This window comes from Odocoileus virginianus, chromosome 12, assembly GCF_023699985.2.
Source record: "Odocoileus virginianus isolate 20LAN1187 ecotype Illinois chromosome 12, Ovbor_1.2, whole genome shotgun sequence".
In the NCBI taxonomy this organism is placed as follows: domain Eukaryota; kingdom Metazoa; phylum Chordata; class Mammalia; order Artiodactyla; family Cervidae; genus Odocoileus; species Odocoileus virginianus.
In genome coordinates this window covers 52,858,065-52,880,951 of record NC_069685.1, presented here as the reverse complement: position 1 = coordinate 52,880,951, position 22,887 = coordinate 52,858,065, and the positions used below count along the sequence as shown (strand labels likewise).

Genomic DNA, 22,887 nt, shown 5'->3' with positions numbered 1-22,887 from the left:
TAGGAATGCAAGAGATTTCTGTGTGTTAATTTTATATCCTGCAACTTTACTATATTCATTGATGAGCTCTAGTAATTTTCTGGTAGAGTCTTTAGGGTTTTCTATGTAGAGGATCATGTCATCTGCAAACAGCAAGAGTTTCACTTCTTCTTTTCCTATCTGGATTCCTTTTACTTCTTTTTCTGCCCTAATTGCTGTGGCCAACACTTCCAAAACTATGTTGAATAGGAGTGGTGAGAGTGGGCACCCTTGTCTTGTTCCTGATTTTAGGGGAAATGCTTTCAACTTTTCACCATTGAGGGTAATGCTTGCTGTGGGTTTGTCATATATAGCTTTTATTATGTTGAGGTATGTTCCTTCTATTCCTGCTTTCTGGAGATTTTAATCATAAATGGATGTTGAATTTTGTCAAAGGCTTTTTCTGCATCTATTGAGATAATCATATGGTTTTTATCTTTCAATTTGTTAATGTGGTGTATCACATTGATAGCATCAGGGTCTTTTCAAATGAGTCAGCTCTTCGCATCAGGTGGCTAAAGTATTGGAGTTTCAGCTTCAACATCAGGCCCTCCAATGAACACCCAGAACCGATCTCCTTTAGGATGGACTGGTTGGATCTCCTTGCAGTCCAAGGGACTCTCAAGAGTGTTTTCCAACACCACAGTTCAAAAGCATCAATTCTTTGGTGCTCAGCTTTCTTTATAGTCCAACTCTTACATCCATACATGACTACTGGAAAAACCATAGCCTTGACTAGATGGACCTTTGTTGGCAAAGTAATGTCTCTGCTTTTTAATATGAATCATTAGAAAAATGCAAATCAAAACCACAATGATATACCACTTCATGTCCATTAGTATGGTCACATTTTAAAAATAAGAAAGAAAAGTAACAAGTGTTGGAGAGGATGTTGAGAAATTGGAACCCTCTTACATTGTTGGCAGGGATATAAAATGGTGCAAATATTGTAGTTTGGCAGTTCCTTAGTATCTTATGGATGAATTTAATAATAGAAGTCCTCAATTTTAATGAAGTCCTATCAATTGTTTCAATTAGTGAGTGTTTTATAGGTCCTTTTGAAAAATATCTTTGCTTATTCTGTATTTGTCTTTCAGAAGCTTTATTTAATTATTTATTTTTGTATCCTTTTGTTTAAGGTCAATCCCCTTGAACCGATTTTATATATAGTGTGAAGTAAGATACTCTCTTTTTTCCATGTGGATTTCCATTGACTGAGCTGCAGTTTTGAAAAATCATATCTTTCTCTGCCACACTACAGTGGTCACTTGGTCATAAATTAAGTAACTATATATTAATAGCTCTGTTTCCGGACTTTATTCTCATCTACTGATCTATTCATCTAACCTTGCACCATTACCCCACTGTCTTAATTACTGCAACTTCATCACATTTTTTAATATCTGGAAATATAAATCTTCCAACTTAGTTCATCATCAAGATTATCTTGGATTAAAAAAAGATTATCTTGGATATTCTTGGCTCTTTTTATTTCCATATAAATTATAGAATTAGCGTATCAGTTCCAACAAAAAGAAACCTGCTGGGACGTTGATTAAGGATTTGTTAAACTCTATAGCTCAACTTAAGGAGAATGGCTTCTTTAAAATGTTCAGTCCTCCACTCCTTGAACATTATTTTTTCCTGTATTTGTTTAGGTCTTGTATCAGTCAGGGTCCAATGAAGAGACAGAAGCTGGACCAGTAATTTAGGGAAATTTTAATATAAAAATTGTTTAGCTAGTAAAAAGGTGGATCATTATTCAAAAGTGCAGAAGATGACTATAAGGATTACAGCAGGAGCAACTACATAAAATTGTTAATACCTCTGGGGTAGAGATACAGTGAATAAGTAAAGATACTCTGAAACTTATAAGGGTACACTATCCTCATTGCATAGGCTGAGATTCAGAGCTCTTTGGAGAAGGTGTGGGCACCATAGAAATATGCAGTCCACTACTGATGTAGAAACAGGAAGATGTGGGCTACACCCAACCTTAGGAGTGGCCTACCACTGGCAAGGAGGATGTTGCCAGAGGCATGGACTAAAGAGCTGGTTTGCAAGACTTATGATATGGTGGGGTATAAAGTGGTGTAATGAGTATCCCTAACTCATTCCCAACATCATAGAGAAAATCCTCAGTATTTCACCATTACATGTGATGTTGGGGCTAGTTTTTTTGTAGTTACCCTTTGTCAAAAGTACCCTAGTTTGCTAAGATTAAATGGTTATTTGACTTTTTCAAATACTTTTATTTATCTGCTGAGATGATTCTGTGTTCTCTTTTGATCTTTGTTCCCTTAGCATGGAGAATTATAGTGATTTCTTTTCAATTGTGAAATCAACATTTTACTCCTGGAATAAACCAAATTCAGTAATGATATAGCATCCTTTTTATGTATAACTGCATTTGATTTGATAATATTTTGTTTGGGGAGTTTTGCATCTAGGTCAGAGAGAATTTGAATTGTATTTTTTTCTTCTTCTAATTTCTTTGTCAGGTTTTGGTACCTGAATATTTGTATTAAGTTTATGTTGACCTTAAAAAATGAATTGAGAAATATTTCATTTTTTTATATTTCCTAGTAGAGGCTGTGGAAAGTCAGTATTGTCTTGTTTAAATGCTTAGAAGGATTCAATATCTGGGCCTAGAGATTTCTTTGTGGGAATGTTAGTTGCAGATTCAATTTTTTAATAGATATAGAAGTATACAGATGTTTTATTTCTTCTTATGTCAGTTTTGGTAAGGTGTGTTTTTCTAATTCACTTAAATTGTCAAATTGCAGTGGCATTAAGTTGTTTATAATATTCTACTGTTATCTTTTCAATGCCCATAGGGTCTTGCTTGGCACTTATCAATTTTATTAACCTTTTTGAAGAAACAATTTTGGGCTTTGTTGATTTTCTTTATTGTAATTTTGTTTTCTGTTCATTGATCTTTTGCTTTTTGTAATTTTCTTCCTTCTGCTTTCTTTGAGTTTGGTTCGCTGTTTTTTTCTAACTTCTTGAGATGGATGTTTATATCATTGGATTCCATCCTGTCTTATTTTCTAATATATCTGTTTAAAGTTGTCCAGTGGGTAAGACGCCACGCGTCCACACTGCAGGGGGCATAGATTCAGTCTCTGGTCTGGGAACTAACATCCTGCATGCCACAAGGCATGGCCAAAAAAGAAAAAGAGAAAAAGCTGATAGTTTTTGCCTTACCAGAGCTTTAGCCTCTTACCATACTTTTTGATATGCTGTATTTTTATTATCATTCATTTAAATGTATTCCTACTTTCCCTTGTGATTTTTTTCTTAGTTTCCAGGCAGGTTTTAAAAGATTTTAAAATTATCATTATTGATTTCTAGCATAAATGCATTATAATTAGAATATATATTGTTTAGTATTAATCCTTGAGATTTTTAAAAACTTATTTTATGACCCATTTTAGATCATATATGGGTCCCATGTGCACTTGAAAAAATTTGTACATATACAGCTATCCTCAGTGCAGTGTATTCCAATCTATTGTTAAACATTCTAATAGCAAACGAATTAAACTTACTGTGTTGCTTAAATCTTTATACTCCTATCACTTTTTTGTCTGCTTGTTTTATTAGCTACTGAGAGGGCTTGTTAAAATATTCCACATTTTGAAAGTATGGTATTATGTGCATATGAATATAAAATTGCTGTATCTTCCTGGTGAATTAACCTTTTGAAATCTCTTTTTTATAGGACACGATACCAAACAATGAAATGATACATATTATTTTCAAAAGCATATAGAGTATTCAATCATAAAATGATTTCAAGAAATAGAATGGTCAAATACAGAATGATTTGCAGTTATTCATCAAGGGTTTTTGACCACTGTGGAATTAAGCTAGAAAACCTCTGACAGCTAAGAAATTCAGCACTATACTCAGTTTAAAAAAATCAGATTGCTTTCATTTATTTTAAATAAATTTTTTAAAAATTTAATTAAAAATATTTAATTGAATTATAATTGATCTTCAACACTATGTTAGTTTCTGGTGCTCAGCATAGTGATCACAATATTTGTATGTATAACAATATAATCACTTTGAATTAATCTTTTTATTGAAAATTTTCTCTTTATTCCTAGTTATTCATCTCAACTTTAGGATTACTTGACTTAATAGCTTAATATTAGTATTGATATAACCATACCACCTGTTTTTTTTTGGTTAGTGGTTTTTTTTTTAAAATTCTTTTACTTTTATCTTTCTGTGTCCTTATGTTATGGAGTAGCTAATATAAGCAGCATATAGCTGTTTTATTTTAATTCACTCTGACAAGCTAGGTCTATTATTGGAGTGTTTAATCCATTTATATGTAATTAATTACTGACTTGGTTTTATAACTACAATATTACTATTTTTTCTATTTGTTTTCTTCCCCCCTCCTTTCCTGCCTTAATTTGAACCAATCAACTTCTTTTTAGTGAAACCAGTTTCTCTTTTATTAATTTGTTAGTTATATCTCCTTTTAGTATTACTCTGAAAATTAAGACATATCTCCTTTGTTTATTTGAGTCTAATATAAATCAGTATTTTTACAATTTCTCAGACATTCTCGGGCCTATTACACTGTAATTTATCTTTCTTTAGCCTTTTGTTTTTAATGTTGATTCATTTAAACCTACATATATTTAAAACCCCATAGAAAATTATTGTTATTGTTTTCAATATTCATTTAGATTTACTCACTACTTTTCCTGTGACTCTTCAATCTTTTCTGCATTTCTGTCTAGGATCATTTTCCTTTTGCCTAAATAGTCCTCTTTGGTATTTAATTTAGTTGGATCCCCTGAGTTTTATTTTGTTTAAAAATACCTTTGTTTTACTTTTTATTAGCTACATTGTGTGGTATGCAGGATCTTAATTCCCAGACCAGGGCTAGATCCTGTGCCCCCTGCTGGGAGCGCAGAGTCTTAACCACTGGACTTCCAGGAAAGTCCTCTTTATTTCATTTTTGTATTTGAAGAATATTTTCAGTATTATAGAATTCTAACTTGGACATAAGTTCCTGTCTTTTTGTTTCCATCATCTCTGTTGAAAAGTCAATTCTCATTCTATCACTTTCTTGCAGTTAATGTCTTTTCTTTTTTTCTGATGCTTTTGAAAAAATTTTTGTTTTTTTTTAATTAAAAAATATTATTGCAAGCATGTTGTTAATGGTAAAATAAAAGACAATCTCTTAAAACCTATACTATTTCATTTGTTCTCAGATGAGGAAAATTTTTTATATTTTTACTACACTGTGATGCTTTTCTTTATATTTTTCCTGCTTGGGGTTCTCAGAAGTTCCTGAAAAAAATTTATTTATTTGGCTCCACCAGGTCTTAGTTGTGGCACACAAGATATTTGTTGTGGCATGTGGGATCTAGTTTCCTGACCAGGGATGGAACCCAGCACTCCTGCATTTACAGCATTGAGTCTTAACCATTGAACTATCAGGAAAGTCCCTCAAATAGAATTTTTGGATGTTTGTATTTTATCCAGCTTTTCCAGTAATACTTGTTGGGAATATTGTCTGCCTCAGTTACTCCATCACAGCTGCACTTGAAAGTTCCTTGACTTTTGTTTTTCTTCTGAATACTTTCTCTTATACAACCTTTGTATTTTATTTATGCTTCTGGTCCTTTGTGGTTTCTCTTTCTGCATATTGCCTACCCAGGCTGCTGGTCTTGCATCAGGGCAGTGTGTTCAGTGTAATTGATGTCTCTTGTGGTTGTGCGATGTGGAGGCTCTGTCATTCACCCTGTGAGGCTCAGCATGATCTGGCTCTGTGCTTATTCTCTCAGAGACACTTTCCAGCCTCTCAGCACTGGCAAATATGCTTAGAACCCAAAATGGGCAAGGGAGATCTTCTGGGAGGCCTTTCTCAACACTTCAGCCAAGTCCTCTTAGAAAATTCTCATTAGCATGTTATATTATTTCTTCCCAGTGCTTCTCACAAGTGTACTTTCCCACTGATTTGTGGAACTGACTTATTAATTTTTCTATTCTCTTCCAGAATGTGGTCTGAAATGTGAAAACAGTGACCTTGCTGGTCATGTTTACCACTATATTCCTTGTGGCCACCACAGTGCCTAGCCCACATTTAACAAATCAATTTGAGCCTTATAATGATGGGTGATGAAAAGGAGGGGATAAGAACCAACATTCATTAAAAATTTATCATTTTATTTAACCTTATCATCTGATTTTAAGGTTCACCTTAACTCTTTGAGGCAGATGGCATTTCCATTTTGCATAGGGTAGACTATGACTCAGAGAAGTTATGTTATTTCCCCAAAGTCATGTGGTTGATAAGTGCCCAATCTAGAATTCATTCCTAGTCCTACCTGATTCAGAAGGAACCCCAGCATTATGAGTTGTCAAATACTTCTCATTCTTCCAAGCTTTTTGTGTTTTCTTCCTTTCTTATTGACTTTTAAGTTTTTATCTGAAACTGCTAGAATTTTGGGTACTCCTAAAAAAACTCCAAAAAAAAAAAGGAAAAACAAGAAAAACATATAGAAGAGAAGTTGAAAATTTCTTTCTGTTACTTCAAAAGCAAAATGAGATGCCTTTTATATTTGGATGGAAGGGTTATGGAGGTAAATCTAGATTGTTGCGTGAACTCCTTAATTCCCAAGTGGTTCAGTTGAGGATGAGCATTAAGTTCTTTAATGACTATTGGTTAAGTTCAATTAAAAAGAGGTATTTTCAGTCATAGCAGTGACTATTTAGTGAGCACCTACTATGTGCCATGTACTACGCTGGTCACTTTATAAACTTTCTCTTCAATGACTGAAATGCTTTTGGAAAATAGGTATTATTATTCCTATTATGCAGGTTTGAAAATTGAGACTCACCAAATTAAGCTGTTTTAGGAAGCTTCAGAGTCAGAATTTGAATTCCTTTATGAACTTCCATAAAGATTGCTTATTTCTGTATATACCACTCAAGCCATCAAGCCTGGAACACAGAAGGAGCTTAGTAAATGTCATTTGCTTTTTTCAGGTCAGCAATGATATAACAAGCTTCCCAGGAAACAACCACAAAGTCTTACAATGAAGCTTCTTTGTGTCTTGCCAAGGAATGTGAATAGCATCTCCAGACTGACCCTTTGGAAAACCTCGAAGGTTCTGAGTGACAGCAGCTTCCAAGTGACAAGTAAGGATCATGCCAGTCTCAACTGCAGGCTGTACTCTGCTGTTTTCTCCAAATATTTTCTGGTTGCAAATGTCATTGATCTGACAGTTGATTTCCCGAGACACATTAGTTCCAAGCTGGTGCAATATGAAAGTCTCTTCCTAAGGAAATTGGCCTTGTGAGTGGCTGTCTCCTGGGAAGATCATGCTGTACTCATTGCTTTACTAATATGATGAAGAGGCCGCAAATACAATTAGTGGGCCTGGTTGGTGATTTTCCAATAATGATATTTGGGGCATATTATTGGTTTAGCTGTAATTGAGCTTAGGATGATCTGAAAACATCTAAACCAGAGTGAAAGTCATCTGCAGCTTTGGCTCCAGTGTAGATGCTCATGAGTGAGGTGGGCTGATTACTCTGGATGTGCTGAGCCTGAGGACATGGGCTCCTGGGTGGATGTGGCTTCTCTCAAATTTTGCTTCTTTTCACACCTTCACAAGTAAGGTGACAACTTTGTCATAATCTACCCTCTCCTGAATCCCACCCCATTTCTTATCATTTGGAGTTTACTATATATTTTGTAGCTCTCTTATTTCTCATACAAGCTTGTTCAGTGTATGTTAAAGTCATTTTTGATAGGATTGTTAATGCTAGCTGTGAGAATAGGCAAGACCTGAAATCTCAGTGATCGAATATCACAAAGGTTTGTTTTTTGCTCACATAAAGCCTCAGGTAGGTTGGCAAAGGCTGTCTTCCACCTGGTGATTCACGGATCCAGTTTCCTTCCATCCTATGGCATCATCACCTCAGACAGTTCTCCCTGAATTTCTTGGGTTCTTATATGGTCTGGACCTTCCCAAGGAAAGGGTGCTGATGGGTTTCGTTGAAGGCTGATTGAATAGCAAATTGAAGATACAGAACCTTTCTCTTCCTGGAGACATTCCAAGAGGAGAAAGTTCCCTTCTTCCCTGATGGTCAAGTGGTTAAGATTCTGTGCTTCCACTGCAGGGGACAAGGATTAAATCCCTGGTTGGGGAACTAAGATCCCATAAGTTGTTCAGTATGAGCCAAAAAAAAAAAAAGCATTAAAGTTTGCTTTTCTTCCTGGAGGATATTTGCTTACCTTCTAGGCAGGAAACATAGAGACAAGCTCCATGTCCCTGAGACATTTACTTACTTTCCAGGGTAAGAAGTAATCTTTCTTCACAGGGGAGAATAGGCAGGTAACCAGCAGCTTGATAGAAACTCAGCATCTCCCACGCTCAGCGTTCTTCTCCAGTGCTATAAGCCAAATAGAGGAGGCCAGACTCTTCTCACTACATACTGCTACCTAGTGTTGTAAACATACCTTCTTTCCTTTTCCCACCCAAACCTCTTTCATAAGGGGCTATAATGGGTCCCAAGGAAAGCAATTCTAGATTGCAATAGAGAATTACAGTGCAATTTATGGGCAAAGAAGGGGCCAGTTACAGGTCAGCTAATGGTGAGGGGATGCATTTGGAAGTTTCCTCTTTGAGTTATTAGGCCTTATTAAAATTTATACTCGACTACTATATGATTATCAATGTAATTTTCCAACACTGAGTGCGCTGGTAATTTGTGAATATAACACTATGGCAAATTCATTATTTAAAGGCTGTGTATGTTAAATCATAAAATGCAAAAGATTTCTTAGTAAGCCCATTCAAATCCACAAATATTTTTGAGTGCTTGGACACTTGGGATACATTGCACCTGAACAAGATACTATTACTGTCTCTCAGAAACCTGTGGTTTAATGAAGAACTACTTGCCTTAACAACTATGCAGTCAAATTTATTACAGTAAGCTCAAAGGAATACGCATCTGTTCTTAAATCTACTCTGTCCCCTGTATTATGGGGCTTCCCCGGTGGCTCAGAGGAGGCACAGAAGACACAGGTTCAATCCTTGGGTCAGGAAGATCCCCTGGTGGAAGAAGTGGCAACCCACTCCAGTATCCTTGCCTGGAGAATCCCATGGACAGAGGAGACTGGTGGGCTACAGTCCATGGGGTCTCAAAGAGTCGGACACGACTGAGCAACTGAGCACACATGGACCCCTTTATTATGTGCTCATGATTCCAGCCCAATTTTTTCTGTAAATATTCTTTCCACTTTCCAGTCCTGTCTCTTGATCCTTTTCTATTTCTTTAGGATCTACAACCTGCCTAATAATTAAGTGGGGACTATGCTGGGCAAGACTTCTTTGGTTGGGAGTGACATAAACCAACTCAAGCTGGCTCAAGTCACAAAAGGGGATATTTAGTGAATCATATGAATGAACTGTCAATGTAAGCTTCAGGCTCAGCTGGACCCAGGGACTCAGATGATGACATCAGGACTGTATCTTTCCATCTCTCTTTTCTTCTATACTGACCTTTTCCATATGGTAACCCCAGCAGTTCCATTATATATAAATATATATTTGTTTATTTATTTGGCAACAACAATCTTGGAAATGAAGAAATTCCCTGTACTTAAGTTTTTAAAAAATGTCTTGGATGGAATCAATCACTCTGACCAAGGGGAGGGAAATATTTTGGCCAGATATGGCTCACAAGTTGTTATGGGTTGAGTTTTGTCTCCCCCAGATTCATGTGTTGAAGTCCTAACCACAACCTCCCCCCACCCCCACTCAGTATCTCTTAAATGTGACTATATTTTGGAGGTAGGATCTTTAAAGAGGTAATTGTGGTAAAATGAGAGCATATGGGTGAGCCTCAATCCAATATGACTGTTGTCCTCATAAGAAGAAGAAATTAGAACAGACACACAGAGGGAAGACCTTGTGAGGACACAGGGAGAAGACGGCCATCTGCAAGCTCAGGAGAGAGACAGACCTCAGAAGACATTAATTCTGCGAGCACCTTGGTCTCAGACCTCTAGCCTCCAGAACTTTGAGAAAATTTTTGTTGTTTAAGCCACCCAGTCTGTGATGTCCTAATAAACTAATATTAATACACAGTTTCAGCCCTGAAATTGAGGTGAATTTATTTAGTCCCTCTTGAACCTCCCTATTAGTACAGAGGGGGTGGTTACTCAAAGGAAACCCAAGAGGCTATTACTACAAGGAATAATAATGGCCTAGTAGGGGAAGAATCCAGATTGTCCACCGTCTGTGTCAGATTAATAATAATGATCAGATATTCATTATGTGTTAGGGCTTGAGAACACCTTATACTTAATATTAAAGCCTCATTAGGCGGATACTATTATTTCCCTCACTTAACAGATGAGAAAACTGAGGCACACACAAGTTAGATGACTCATCCAAGGTCACTCAGTGAGCAAGCAGCAGAGCCAGGATTTACGTCCATACCTGTTTGGCTGTAAAAACCACAGCCTTTTACCACTATTCTCTTTTTAAAACCAATGACACTGTTAGCTTCCGATGCTCTTGCTTTTTGTCTTCCCCAAAATGAAAATGCTCTGACTTGAGGCATGGGAAGGATGTATGTTAATATGTTAATTAAGGAAAATTCACTGTTTGCAGAATTCAGAAGTCTTTTTTCAGAACTGTTTCCGATCTGGGCAAGCCTTTGACTGATTCGAGTTAATTAGCTTTGCAGAACATGAAGTAATTGCTGTTGTTCCTCAAAGCTGGGGCTCGGAAGACACCCAGTGACCTGTAACCCCCTCAGCCCTACCTCCTAAGTCTGAGGATCAGAACTCCAAAGGCTCAGCAAAGAGACAAGATGGAGAAAGTCATCCTTTCAGCTGCTTCTTTCCCTCATGTGTGTTTACTCTGTTTTCTGTCCCATGATTAACAACACAAGCCTCACGCCTCTCTGAATTGGTGAACTAACATCTACAGTTGTGTAAGGAATCTGTCCTGAATTTTATAAATAGGATTTCCAGTTTGAACTACATAGGCTGATATTTGAGCATTTCACTTAGGAAACAAATTTAGAAAACACCAGACCCATTCATGGTCATTGTGTCTTTTTCCAAGTGGTTTTGATATTTCTGTTGAAACCATCCGGTGACCCTATATATATAAATCCTAATAGTCTTTTGCAAGATTTATTGATTGCAAGAAAGGGCAATCCATAAAAATTAGTTCACAAACAAAATTCAAGGGGTTTTTGTTGTTGAGTATTTATCATCTGAGTCCTGGAGATGATGGGGTTCTTTAGAGATATAAAAGTTGTCCTTCAAAGCTTACAGTAATCATATAACATTAACTGTTAAAAATTTTAATGATTAACACTAGCATGAATCCTTTTCTACAACACCATCTACCTTGTGGCTCAGTCTCTCTGAAGGACCGCCTGAATTTTGAGTGCCTGTCACAAGTCCTGGGAGGGGTTGCTGTTTCTTATAACCAGTGAGTCCTGTCAAAGAGAATCAGCCACTCACTGACGGTCTGACCCTGGTACATACACAGTATAAACCAGCTGCAAATGTTTGTTTGAAAATATTGCCCAAAGTGCAGGATTCCATGAGGTTGATGACGCGTGCTTAAAGAACAGAAAAACCACATACAACGCTTGGGAGTCTGGTGGGTTTAGAACAATCAATATTATACTCAGCTGTAACCCACAGATTCGGCCACGATGGCTGTTGCAGTGACTGGGCTGATCATTTGATACTGACATACTGGTTATTCAGTGTTTTTAATATCCCTTCCCCCCAAAGAGTTAACAGTTGAAGAAAAAAAAATGACAAGGAAAGTGACACGGTGAGCACTTCAAAAGAGAAAGATTTAAATATCAAAAGATTCCAGAAGGCCTTGGGAAAAATTGGTGAAGCCCTTGAATATTTTTTTAAATGACCTTTTTGCTATCATCCTATGAAAGCCAAAGCTGAAACGAAGGATTTTGTCAGAAAAATTACACCAAAAAACCCCCCTGACTACTTAATTTACTTTTCACTCTTCATAAGAATTCATATGTCATTGAAGTGGTAACCTAAATTGTGTTAGGTTGATAAGCTTTAGTTTCATTTTTCAAGATAAAGTTCCAGCTCAAATATCCCCCACATTTTTTTTTTTTTTTTTTTTTTGCCACTCTGTGTGGCATGTGGGATCTTAGTTCCCCGACCAGGGGTCAAACCTGTGCTTCTTGCATTTGGAGTTCAGAGTCTTAACCACTGCACAATCTGCTATGAAAATTTGGGTAGAGTATCAAGTCACTGTAGATGTCTTCTACTAAGATTGGTTCTTTCCTCAAGGGTGGAAACAAAAAGCCAGGGCGGAAAGTCCCTCCTGCCTTTCCTCATGGAGCTGCTCGGTCTTTCTCTTCCACCTCTTGCCATGACCGCTCTGTTCCCTGTGTCTCTCTGCACATCTGTGCTTCTACTCACCCACAGGGTACCTGTCAAGGCATCCATCCTTTATATCATATATCTATCTCCCCTTCCTATCACATGCCCTTAGCCATAAGGATTGGTTAAAAGTTGAGCATTCTGCTCAACTTGGACCAATATCAGTCAGAAGAAAGAGTTTTGTTTAAAGAGTTAGGGAACGGGCTTCCCTGGGGGCTCAGTAGTGAAGAATCTGCCTGCCAGTGCAGGAGACATGGGTTTAATTTCTGATCTGGGAGGATCCCACATGCCGCGGGACAGCTAAACCCCTGCACCACAACTTCTGAGCCCGCATGCCACAACTACTGAAGCCTGCATGCCCTAGAGCCTGTGCCCCACAATAAGAGAGTAGCCCCCACTCACAACGACTAGAGAAAAGCCCTCACAGCAACGAAGACCCAGCACATGCAAAAATAAATGAATAAATAAAAATAAATTTAAAAATCAAAGAGTTAGGGGAGGAGAAGCCAGGGGGATGTGCACCTGAAGTTGCTGGCAGCCTGTCCTGTTGAGAAATGAAGCAACCTGGAGGAGATCAGGACCAAGATGTGGAGAGAAAATAGGTCCTGCTGACAATGTTTGAGTTGCTCAAGCCTGCCATTCCCGAAATTGGCATGGCCCCCTCAGACTTCTGGCCACCTTTTCTTCCTTTTGCATTGGCAGGATTGTATAGGGTTTTATGTAACTTTTACCAAAAAAGCTGTAACTGACACAGCATGCTCATTTGATGATGATAGTAATAATCCCTCTTAACCATTCCAAGATACTTCCAGCCATCATTCCATCTGATTCTTTCAGCGACTCTGGGATGGAGACAGGGCAAGAAGAATAATCATCTTGATGAAGATGGCTGCCAGGTTTAGGGGGCTACAGTGATGCTTTCCTAAGCACTTGGAAAACACGGGGAGTGAAGATTGCCTTTCTGAGAGTTAAACCAAGAAGTCAATATATTATAGATCAAAGCAGAGCAGTACAAAGTCACCTCAAAGAGGCAGGATGGCTCCAAGACCTGCAAAACTTGTCTGTCATGTGATTGAAGGTATTAACACGTTTAAGGCAAGGTTGCATCCATCATGATCTGCCGTGGAGGCCCGGAGGACAGAGTTGCAAATGCCGACCTTGGCAGTGCAGCCACTGCAGCTTGTCCCAGTGGACAGGGGGTCTTGCTCTTTCCAAGGGAAAGAGCTGCACTTAGGGAAATGCTTTCAGTTGCAAGTCATATAAAAGCATATTGATAACTGTGGTGAATTAAAGGTGACTGGAATTGCCTTGCCATTCCTCCCATTAAGAAGCAGTGTCTCCTTGCTTTCCTCTTGAATTGAGCTCACCCTCTGATCTACTTTGAAAAATAGAATGAAGTGGAAGTGATGCTCTATAATTTCCGAGTCTAGGCTGCAAAAGATCTGTAACTTCTACTTTTGCATGCTTGGAAGACTCCCTTTTGTGACCCAGCCGCCTTGTTATGAGAAATGCAAGTCATACAGAGAAAGGCTGAGCTCCCAGCCAGCTGCCAGTCATGTGAGTGAGCTCCTTTGGGCATTCGACTCAGTCGAGCTTCCAGATGATTGCAACTCCAGTCAATACCGTGTAGAGAGAATAACTGTCCTGCTGAGCCCAGTGAACTCACAGAATCACGAGAGATTATAATGGTTGTTTAAAGCTGCTTAATTTTGAAGTGATTTGTAATTGTGTAATGGAAAACTGAAGCAACGAAGGCTTAAGCGACAAAGACATTTAATGGTGTTCTCTAATGGGAAGTCCAGATGTAGGAAGTTTCAGGTTTGGTGTATCAAGCTGACAATATTATCAATGATTCATACTCTTTTTTTCTTTCCATTCCATAAATCTTAGCACTTTGACTTTTCATCTCACTCATGGTTGAAAGATGGCTCTGGGTATCATCCATTTTTAAGCAAAAGGAAAGGGAAAGAGGTAGTACTGGTGAGCTCTTTTCTTGCCTCTGTACTTTTCACCAGAAAGGTAAGTATCTTCCCAGAAGCCCCTAAGATGACTTTCCATTATGGATCACTGGCCAGATATGGCAACGCTTAGTTCTAAGGAAAGTGAGTGTATGTTTATCTAATCTCTATAATGTTAAACAACCATAGGAAAGGGAGTTGGCAATTGCCTCTCAACAATGACCAAAATCTCTGCCACAAGATGGAGGCAGATATTGCTGCCAATTGACTTCTAAGAGTTATGAACACCTGACTGGTTGATAAAGGAGTACAACAGGGCTGTATATTGTCATCCTGCTTCTTTAACTTACATGCTGAGGTTTCTGTATTACCCTGTGCTATACAAAATATTGTTTTATGTTATTTAGTCACTAAGTTGTGTCTGACTCTTTTGCAACCCCATGAACTGTAGCCCATCAGGCTTTTCTGTCCATGGGATTTCCCAGGCAAGAATACTGGAGTGGGTTGCCATTTCCTTCTCCAGGGGATCTTCCCTACCCAGGGATTGAACCCACATCTCCTGCATTGGCAGGCAGATTCTTTACCACTATGCCACTGGGGAAGCCCTATTATGCAAAGTACATCATGTGAAATGCTAGGTTGGAAGAATCACAAGCTGGAATCAAGATTGCCAGGAGAAATATCAACAACCCCAGATATGCAGATGTTACCACTCTAATAGGAGCAAGTGAAAAGGAACTAAAGGACCTTTTGATGAGGATGAAACAGGAGAGTGAAAAAGCTGACTTGAAATTCATCATTCAAAAAACTAAGATCGTGGCATCCAGTTCCCATCACTTCATGGCAAATCAAAGGTGAAAAAGTGAAAACAGTGACAGAGTTTATTTTCTCGGGCTCCTAAATCACTGCAGATGGTGACTGCAGCCATGAAATTAAAAGACACTTGCTCCTTGGAAGGCAGGTTATGGCAAACCTAGACAGCATGTTAAAAAGCAGAGACATCACTTTGCCAACAAAGTACAGTCAAAGCTATGGCTTTTTCAGTAGTTGTGTATGGATGTGAGAGTTGGACCATAAAGAAGGCTGAGTGCTAAAGAATTGATGCTTTCAAATTGTGGTGCTGGAGAAGACTCTTGAGAGTCTCTTGGAAGGAGGTCAAACCAGTCAACCCTAAAGGAAATCAGTCCTGAATATTCATTGGAGGGACAATGTTGAAACTGTAGTTCCAATACTTTGGCCACCTGTGCCAACTCATTGGAAAGCACCCTGATGCTGGGAAAGATTGAAGACAAAAGGAGAAGGGGGTGGCAGAGGATGAGATGGTTAGACAGCATCACTAAGTCAGTTGACATGAATTTGAGTAAACTCCAGGTGATAGTACAGGAAAGGAGAGCCTGGCATGCTGCAGTCTGTGGGGTTGCAGGGAGTCGGACATGACTTAATGACTGAACAACAGGTTATGATCCCATCTGAACTATCTTTTCCATGAAATGCTTGTTCCCAGTCATTTGAGTCAACTGCCACTAAACATTCAGTGGATACATCTGTCTTTCTTTGTCCCAATTTTATTCAGCAAGAAACCAGATTAGTATTTGTTTCCCCAGACTGGTCTTCTTACCAGGAGAGAAAGTCCTGGTTGTGTAGACTTTCTGAGCCAATCCCTACTGTAGTCATTTCTCTTTGCACATGATCAAGTTGTCATCTGGTTTACACATCGGTCTTGAAGTGTGGCGAATGAGATGATACCATGCTCAGTGTGCTGAGAAAGCCAGGTTTCCATGTTTGCAATGATCTGAGTGCCATCACCCAATCTTCACTGTGTCACAGAAATCTCCTTTGGAGACATCTTCCAGTCCTTTCTTCTGGTGGGGGCACAGCCAGTGCCTGAGAGAAGACATCAGGAATTACTACAGAGGTGAGACTGAGCGGGGGCTGGGTGGCCATTTGTCATGCTCCCGGACCTCCTGAATACACAGAGACCCTAGCAACTTCAGGCTTATGGGGATGTTTGACCTCACAACCCAGATTCTGTGATTCTATCCTGCTTTAAAACTGTCACGTTAACCTTAAAATATCAGTGTAATGATTCAGAGCACCTGCTTAGGCTTGTCTGGAGGCTCGACCACACATTGACTGTGTGACCTTGGGAAAATGTTTTCCTCTCTCTGAGTGTCAGTTTTCTCATCTGTAAAATGGAACTGATTTTTTCAGGCCTCTGCCTTACAAGGCTGCCATGAGAACTGACAGTGTGTTGTATGCAAAGTGCTTGGCACAGTATCAGTTTGGAGCTGGTGCTCACTAGGTGAGAGCTGTTTTTATTTTCACAGACCTTGTGTCCCTACTGGAGGTCAGAAAACCTAGCCGCCCACAGCCATGCTGCTTCATCCTTATAGGCCTGACTAATATATTCTAGTAATTATGCAGTGAGTGTCTGTCAGTGGTGCACGAAACACAGTGCTTGCATTGAAGGGGATAAAGAAATGTAAGACATGCTCCCTGAGCTCAGAGAAGTTATAACCTGGTTGGAGAGGCAATATATAAAAACATGAAATGGTTAAGTAACCATACCCGACACATCAAGATGCTGGAGAAGCCCCAGGTGCAATGGCAGCTGCTTCCACACCGCCTGTCCTGTCCCGATGAAGTAGGAATAGCCGTTGTCTTGGAATCAGACAGACTTTCCCGGACACTCCCCATCCTAGGCTGGGTTAGAGACCTGCCTGCCACCCACCCCCTGACCACCACCGCCCTTGGGATATCCCCTTTGATGGTACTTACTGTACTGAAATGTAATTGTTGACTGTCCAGTCTTCTCTGTTAAGTTTGGAACAGAAGAAGTCATTTGTTCATTGCTGCTGCTGCTAAGTCACGTCAGTCGTGTCTGACTCTGTGCGACTCCATTGACGGCAGCCCACCAGGCTCCTCTGTCCCTGGGATTCTCCAGGCAAGAATACTGGAGTGGGTTGCCATTTCCTTCTCCAATGCAGGGAAGTGCAAAGTGAAAATGAAGTCGCTCAGTCGTGCCCTACTCTTAGCGACCCCATGGACTGTAGCCTACCAGGCTCCTCCGTCCATGGGATTTTCCAGGCAAGAGTACTGGAGTGGGTTGCCATTCCCTTCTCCACTCATTCATTGGGCACATTTTTAATGGGTATCTGCTCTATGCCAATCAGTGTTCTAGGCAATGAGAACAAGGCAGCCATTATGTATATTCTTGAAAACAGCAGTTGGGTTATGTGGAAAAATGATAAATAAGTAAATAAATATATAGACATGTATTGAGAGACAAGATAGTGGAGGAGTAGGTGGACATGGAATAAATCTCTCTCCACGGATGCATAAGGAATATACCTTCAGACACAAAAGATCTTTCAGAACACCGGCTGAAAGTGGGCAAGAACCCCTGACCACCGGAAAGGATCCATGCAAAAATTGGTGGGTCAGGTTTTGACTGCAGTTGATAGCATCATGGATTTTCTAACCTACCAATGTTTTCTAAACTTGTCAGATAATAACAATCACCAGGATACTTGTTATAGCTGTAGATTGTCTGTTCAATTTGTACAGTTTGTGTTGGACTCTTGAGAATCTATTGAGGTCCAGGTGATTCTTACTTTTTGACACAGTTAAACAACTGCATCTCTGTTCTATTTTAATGAATAAAAAAACTGGGGAAAAAACCAACAACATAGACATATACTGGGTTGGGTGGTGGTGAAGTGCTGGGAAGCGATTTCAAGCAGATCAGGTGTGTTGTAAACAAGCAGATGCTTCACCCACATGGCTGTCAAGGAAGGACTTGCTGGTTGGCTGTGGGAAGGCAGTCAGCAGACAACCTGCGCCTGCCAGGTTCTTCGGCGTCAGCCTGAGCCGCAGAGCCACCTTGCCAGGCTCACACCCTTCCGGGACAACCTGCATCGAGGGACTGTTACTGGAGCAGGTACATTTCAAGCTGACTCAGGACATCTGGGGGTATAATACGTGCCTGCAGAGTTCTTCATCTGTGTGAATGAGGCTTTGTTGAAACTGTATCATGGTTGATTTTCTCCCCTTTCCTCAAACCTGCTTTCCCCCCTATATTCCACACTCTGTCACTGTTTGCTTCAGGACAACCCAACATGCGACAAGGGGATGGAGCCTTCAGGTGTGGGAAGGGCTTGCCAGCTGGATAAGGTGGTCAGGGAAGTCCTCCCTGAGGAGGTGACATTTAAGCAGAGGCCATAAAGGAGGGAGTCAGTTATGCAAAGATCTGGAGGAACAGAGTTTCAAGCAGAAGGAACAGCAAGTACAAAAGCCCTGGGATAGGAGTGCACTTGGCACATCTGAGCATCAGTGGCAAAGCAACCCAGAGTGGAAGCCCAGAGACAGAGGGCAACTGTTGGAAGGGGCAGCCGGAAGTCACTTGTGCATAGACATCTCTACCATGTATCCCTAGCGTCCGTACACCGAAGGTCCTGAATAAATGTCTGTCAACCTGACTGCACTGTTGTTCCAGCTTCTCTTCTCTGTCCTCACGTGACCCTGAGCAAGTAGTTGCTCAGCCTTGCAGTGCCGTGGCTTCCCCACATGTGATCAATCAGTGGTGAAAGTGGGGCTCTGGGGCTTCCCTGGTGGCTCAGTGGTAAAGAATCCTCCTGCCGATGCAGGAGACACTGGTTCAATCCCTGATCTGGGAAGATCCCACATGCCTTGGAGCAACTAAGCCTGTGCGCAGCTACTGAGCCTGTGCTCTAGAGTTCGAGAGCCTCAACTGCTGAAGCCCGCACACCCTAGAGCCCGTGCTCTGCAACAAGAGAAGCCGTTGCAAAGAGAAGCTATTGCAACCAGAAGCCTGCACACTGCAATTAGAGTAGTCTCCATTTGCTGCAACTAGGGAAAAGCTCCTACAGCACTGAAGACACAACACAGCCAAAGATAAAATGAATGAATTTAAAAAATTATAATAAAAAAAAGAAAGTGGGACATTGGAGCTCTGGCTTAGAGTAGAGCTCTTGCCCCTGGACCATTTTCTCTTCTTGCAATTCCTACTCCCTTCTCCCATCTCTCTCCAGGCATCTGGAGCATACCTGGTCCCAGTCCCATGATCCCAGCAGCTTTCCTACCGGGAAGGTGGTTTTTCTGGGCAGCTTATCCTCCAAATCCAGAATTTCTGAGCTGAGAAGCAGCCAGGCTGGGGCAGTGGGTGGGGGAGGTGGTAGAACCAGGAGGGAGAGTTAGATTACTCTCCTCTGATAATAAATAAACCCAATTAAGGCATCCCCGCACCCGTGAGGCAGGGTGCTCCTTTAGAGGGCCTTTTTGCTTTGATAAAAACTGCAATATCTGAAAATTGTCTCGGGCACGCGAGAACTCCCATTTTATGACTTGCACGTGCCTGGGATAAATTGCTTTCGCTGCCTTTTTATACATAATTCAGGTCCTTATGGATGCTGGTGGGATGCGTAACACTCTCCTGTAATGATTTATTCATCTGGGGGAAGCAAGAGTGCCCCCACTGGGTCGTGCCCCACCTGTCTGACAGCTTGAAAGGTTGGCGCTGCGGGCATGTGTTGGATTTGCCTTCAAGGAGCCCGTTTGGCCAGTGAGCTGTCCTGGAAAGCAGGTCCGGCTAGGTGAGGGCCACTTATCCATCATGAGATTTTCTCTGAGGCCGTCACTGGCTGAGCTAAAGGGCTTTGCGGGCTTGACTGCAGGCTCCTTCATCACCACCTTGGAGGTGTGGGGATACTCATAACCCAACTTTACAGCTGAGGAAATGAGGTTTAGAGAAGTTATGTGACTTGCCCAAGGTCACCTGGCCAAGCAAGGAAGGGATTTTCCCTTCCTTTGCCAGCTTCATTTTGCCCATTTTGCACCTTAGCCAGGTGCTTTCTTGATGCATACAGACTCGCTTCCTCCTCAGCACCTCCCTGTGAGGTGCAGGTGCAGTGATTTACTTCCCCATTTTATAGGGAGAGGTGCGGCTCAGAGAGGTGAAAGGACTGTCAGGTCACCGCTCTATAGAGACCAGATGACTGGGATTTTAATGTAAGTCAACATTCGTTCATTCTTATATTCATGTATTCATTGAGTTACTGCTCCATGCCTCAAGTTCTCTCATTTGTCACTGTCCTCGCTTAACTGGGGACAATATTGGTACCTAGGGCTTCCCTGGTGGCTCAGTGGTAAAGAACTTGCCTGCAGAAGACTCAGGAAATGAGTGTTCGATCCCTGGGTTGGGAAGATCCCCTGGAGGAGGAAATGGCAACCCACTCCAGTATTCTTGCCTGGGAAATCCCATGGACAGAGGAGCCTGGCAGGCCACAGTCCACGGGATTGCAAAGAGTTGGACATGACTGAGCAATTGAGCACACACAATGAGTCCATAGCTTATAAACTCATTGTGAGGATGAAATGAGGGGTTAGACAAAGGAGTTCACGCACATAAAGTGTGTTCAGCAGTGTCTAGCACACAGGAAAGTGTGTTATCAATTTTAGCCGCCATAATAATTATTTTCTCATTCAGTAACTCGTGCTTCGACTCCACAAGTACTTTCCAGTAGCCGGCTCCGTGCTGGGGGCTCTCCTGGGTGCGTTGCATGTGTGAGCTCATTTTCATCCTTACTGCTACCCTCAGCTCACAGGTGGGAACTCAGAGAGATGAAACAAATTAATGGTGGTCCCCCAGGCAGGAGGTGGACTCTGTTTTCCAAAACAGGTCAGCATTCATTCATTCATTTAATATAATTTCATTAAGAATGTATTATGTGTGGGCAAGGTGTTTCGAACATTCCTGTTGATTAAGTGTGGGAATGAGTACAAGGGTGGATAAGATTGGTTCCTGTCCTCAAAACACTTGTGATCTTTTGAATAAGATATAGACAAGCAGACAGGAAATGACTGTATTTCATAAATTCTAAGGTATATATATTGCCACGTATTAACCTCTTCAAAAGGGGGATACGTCTGTTTTGTTTTGTTTTGGTTTTTTTTTTTGACCACACCTTAACTTGTGGGATCTTAGTTTCCCAACCAGGGATTGAACCTGTGTCCCCTGAATTGGAAGCATGGTGTCTTAACCACTGGATCACCAGGGAAATTGCCAGGATGCATCTTAACGATCAAGGGCGTGAAATCACCATTGACCAGCAGTGGTCAGGATGAGGTTAGCCTTGCCTGGAGAAGACAGCGGAGCTCTCTTTTGAGAGTTCTTGTGTTGCTAGTGCTTTTCGGCACACAGAACACAGCTTATAGGAAAACATGGACACTGGTTTTAAAAATGATTTAGAAGACCCAGACTTTGTATTGAAAACATTTTTGGATTATCTTAGCTGATGTATTTTGCTTCTTTTTTAAAAGAAAATATATGCTAGAATTATATATGATAAAAAAAACTGATGTCTAAATAGGTCCAAAAGTGCTTTTTAAATAAATAGAAGTAAAGGGATAAGAAGGCATTGTGACTCTTGGGCATATACCCAAGAGAAATGAAAACGTATGTCCACATAAAAACATAATTCGCAATAGATAGAAGGTAGAAATAGCCAAATGTTCATCAGCTGATGAATAGATAAACAAAATGTGGTCTATCCCTACCTTTCTACTACAAGAAGGAATAAAGTAGCAACACATGCTACAATATGGATGAACCTGAAAATGTTATGCTAAGTGAAAGAAGTCAGTCACATCGGTTCACATGTTATATGATTTCATTCAAATAAAACTTCAGAATAGGGAAATCTATGGTGGTCGAAAGTGGATTAGTGGTTGCCTGTGACTGGGTTAAGGGTGAGGGACAGAGGAACAGGGAGGTAATACTTTATGGATACAGGGTTTCTTTTGGGGGTGATGAAAATGTTTTAAAAATGGACTGTGGTGATCTGAAAATGTATCACAACCCATGCAATTATACAGGTTCAATAGGTGAATTGTATGGATGTGAATTATATCTTAACAAAGCTGTCAGAGAATAGGGAAAGCATTGGCTCAGAGTGTTTCTTAGTTCAGTTCAGTTCAGTTCATTTCAGTCTCTCAGTCATGTCCAACTCTTTGTGACCCCATGGACTACAGCACGTCAGGCCTCCGTGTCCATCACCAGCTCCCAGAGTTTACTCAAACTCATGTCCATTGAGTTGGTGATGCCATCCAACCATCTCATCCCCTGTTGTCCCCCTTCTCCTCCTGCCTTCAATCTTTCCCAGCATCAGGGTCTTTTCAAATGAGTTAGTTCTTCACATCAGGTAGCCAAAGTCTTGGAGTTTGAGCTTCAGCATCAGTCCTTCCAATGAACACCCAGTACTGATCTCCTTTAGGATGGACTGGTTGGATCTCCTTGCAGTCCAAGGGACTCTCAAGAGTCTTCTCCAATACCACAGTTCAAAAGCATCAATTCTTCAGTGCTCCGCTTTCTTTATAGTCCAACTCTCACATCCATACATGACTACTGGAAAAACCATAGCCTTGACTAGACAGACCTTTGCTGGCAAAGTAATGTCT

The 22,887-nt window shown here is 40.6% G+C and overlaps 2 protein-coding genes and 1 pseudogene across 2 annotated transcripts in view; 2 read left to right on the top strand and 1 right to left on the bottom strand.

Moving 5' to 3' along the window:
• SUDS3 (SDS3 homolog, SIN3A corepressor complex component) overlaps nucleotides 1–7,126 on the top strand; it is a 147,493-nt gene extending 140,367 nt beyond the window's left edge. Inside the window, exon 13 of the mRNA XM_020877280.2 lies at nucleotides 7,039–7,126. Coding sequence (XP_020732939.1) covers nucleotides 7,039–7,054 — 16 coding nt within the window. The 3' untranslated portion in view covers nucleotides 7,055–7,126. The remainder of the gene's footprint in view (nucleotides 1–7,038) is intronic.
• SRRM4 (serine/arginine repetitive matrix 4) overlaps nucleotides 7,108–22,887 on the top strand; it is a 508,596-nt gene continuing 492,816 nt past the window's right edge. The window contains exon 1 of the mRNA XM_070475279.1: nucleotides 7,108–7,191. The gene's annotated coding sequence lies outside the window, so the exon portion shown is untranslated. The remainder of the gene's footprint in view (nucleotides 7,192–22,887) is intronic.
• LOC110127175 (cytochrome b-like) overlaps nucleotides 18,650–22,887 on the bottom strand; it is a 56,999-nt pseudogene continuing 52,761 nt past the window's right edge.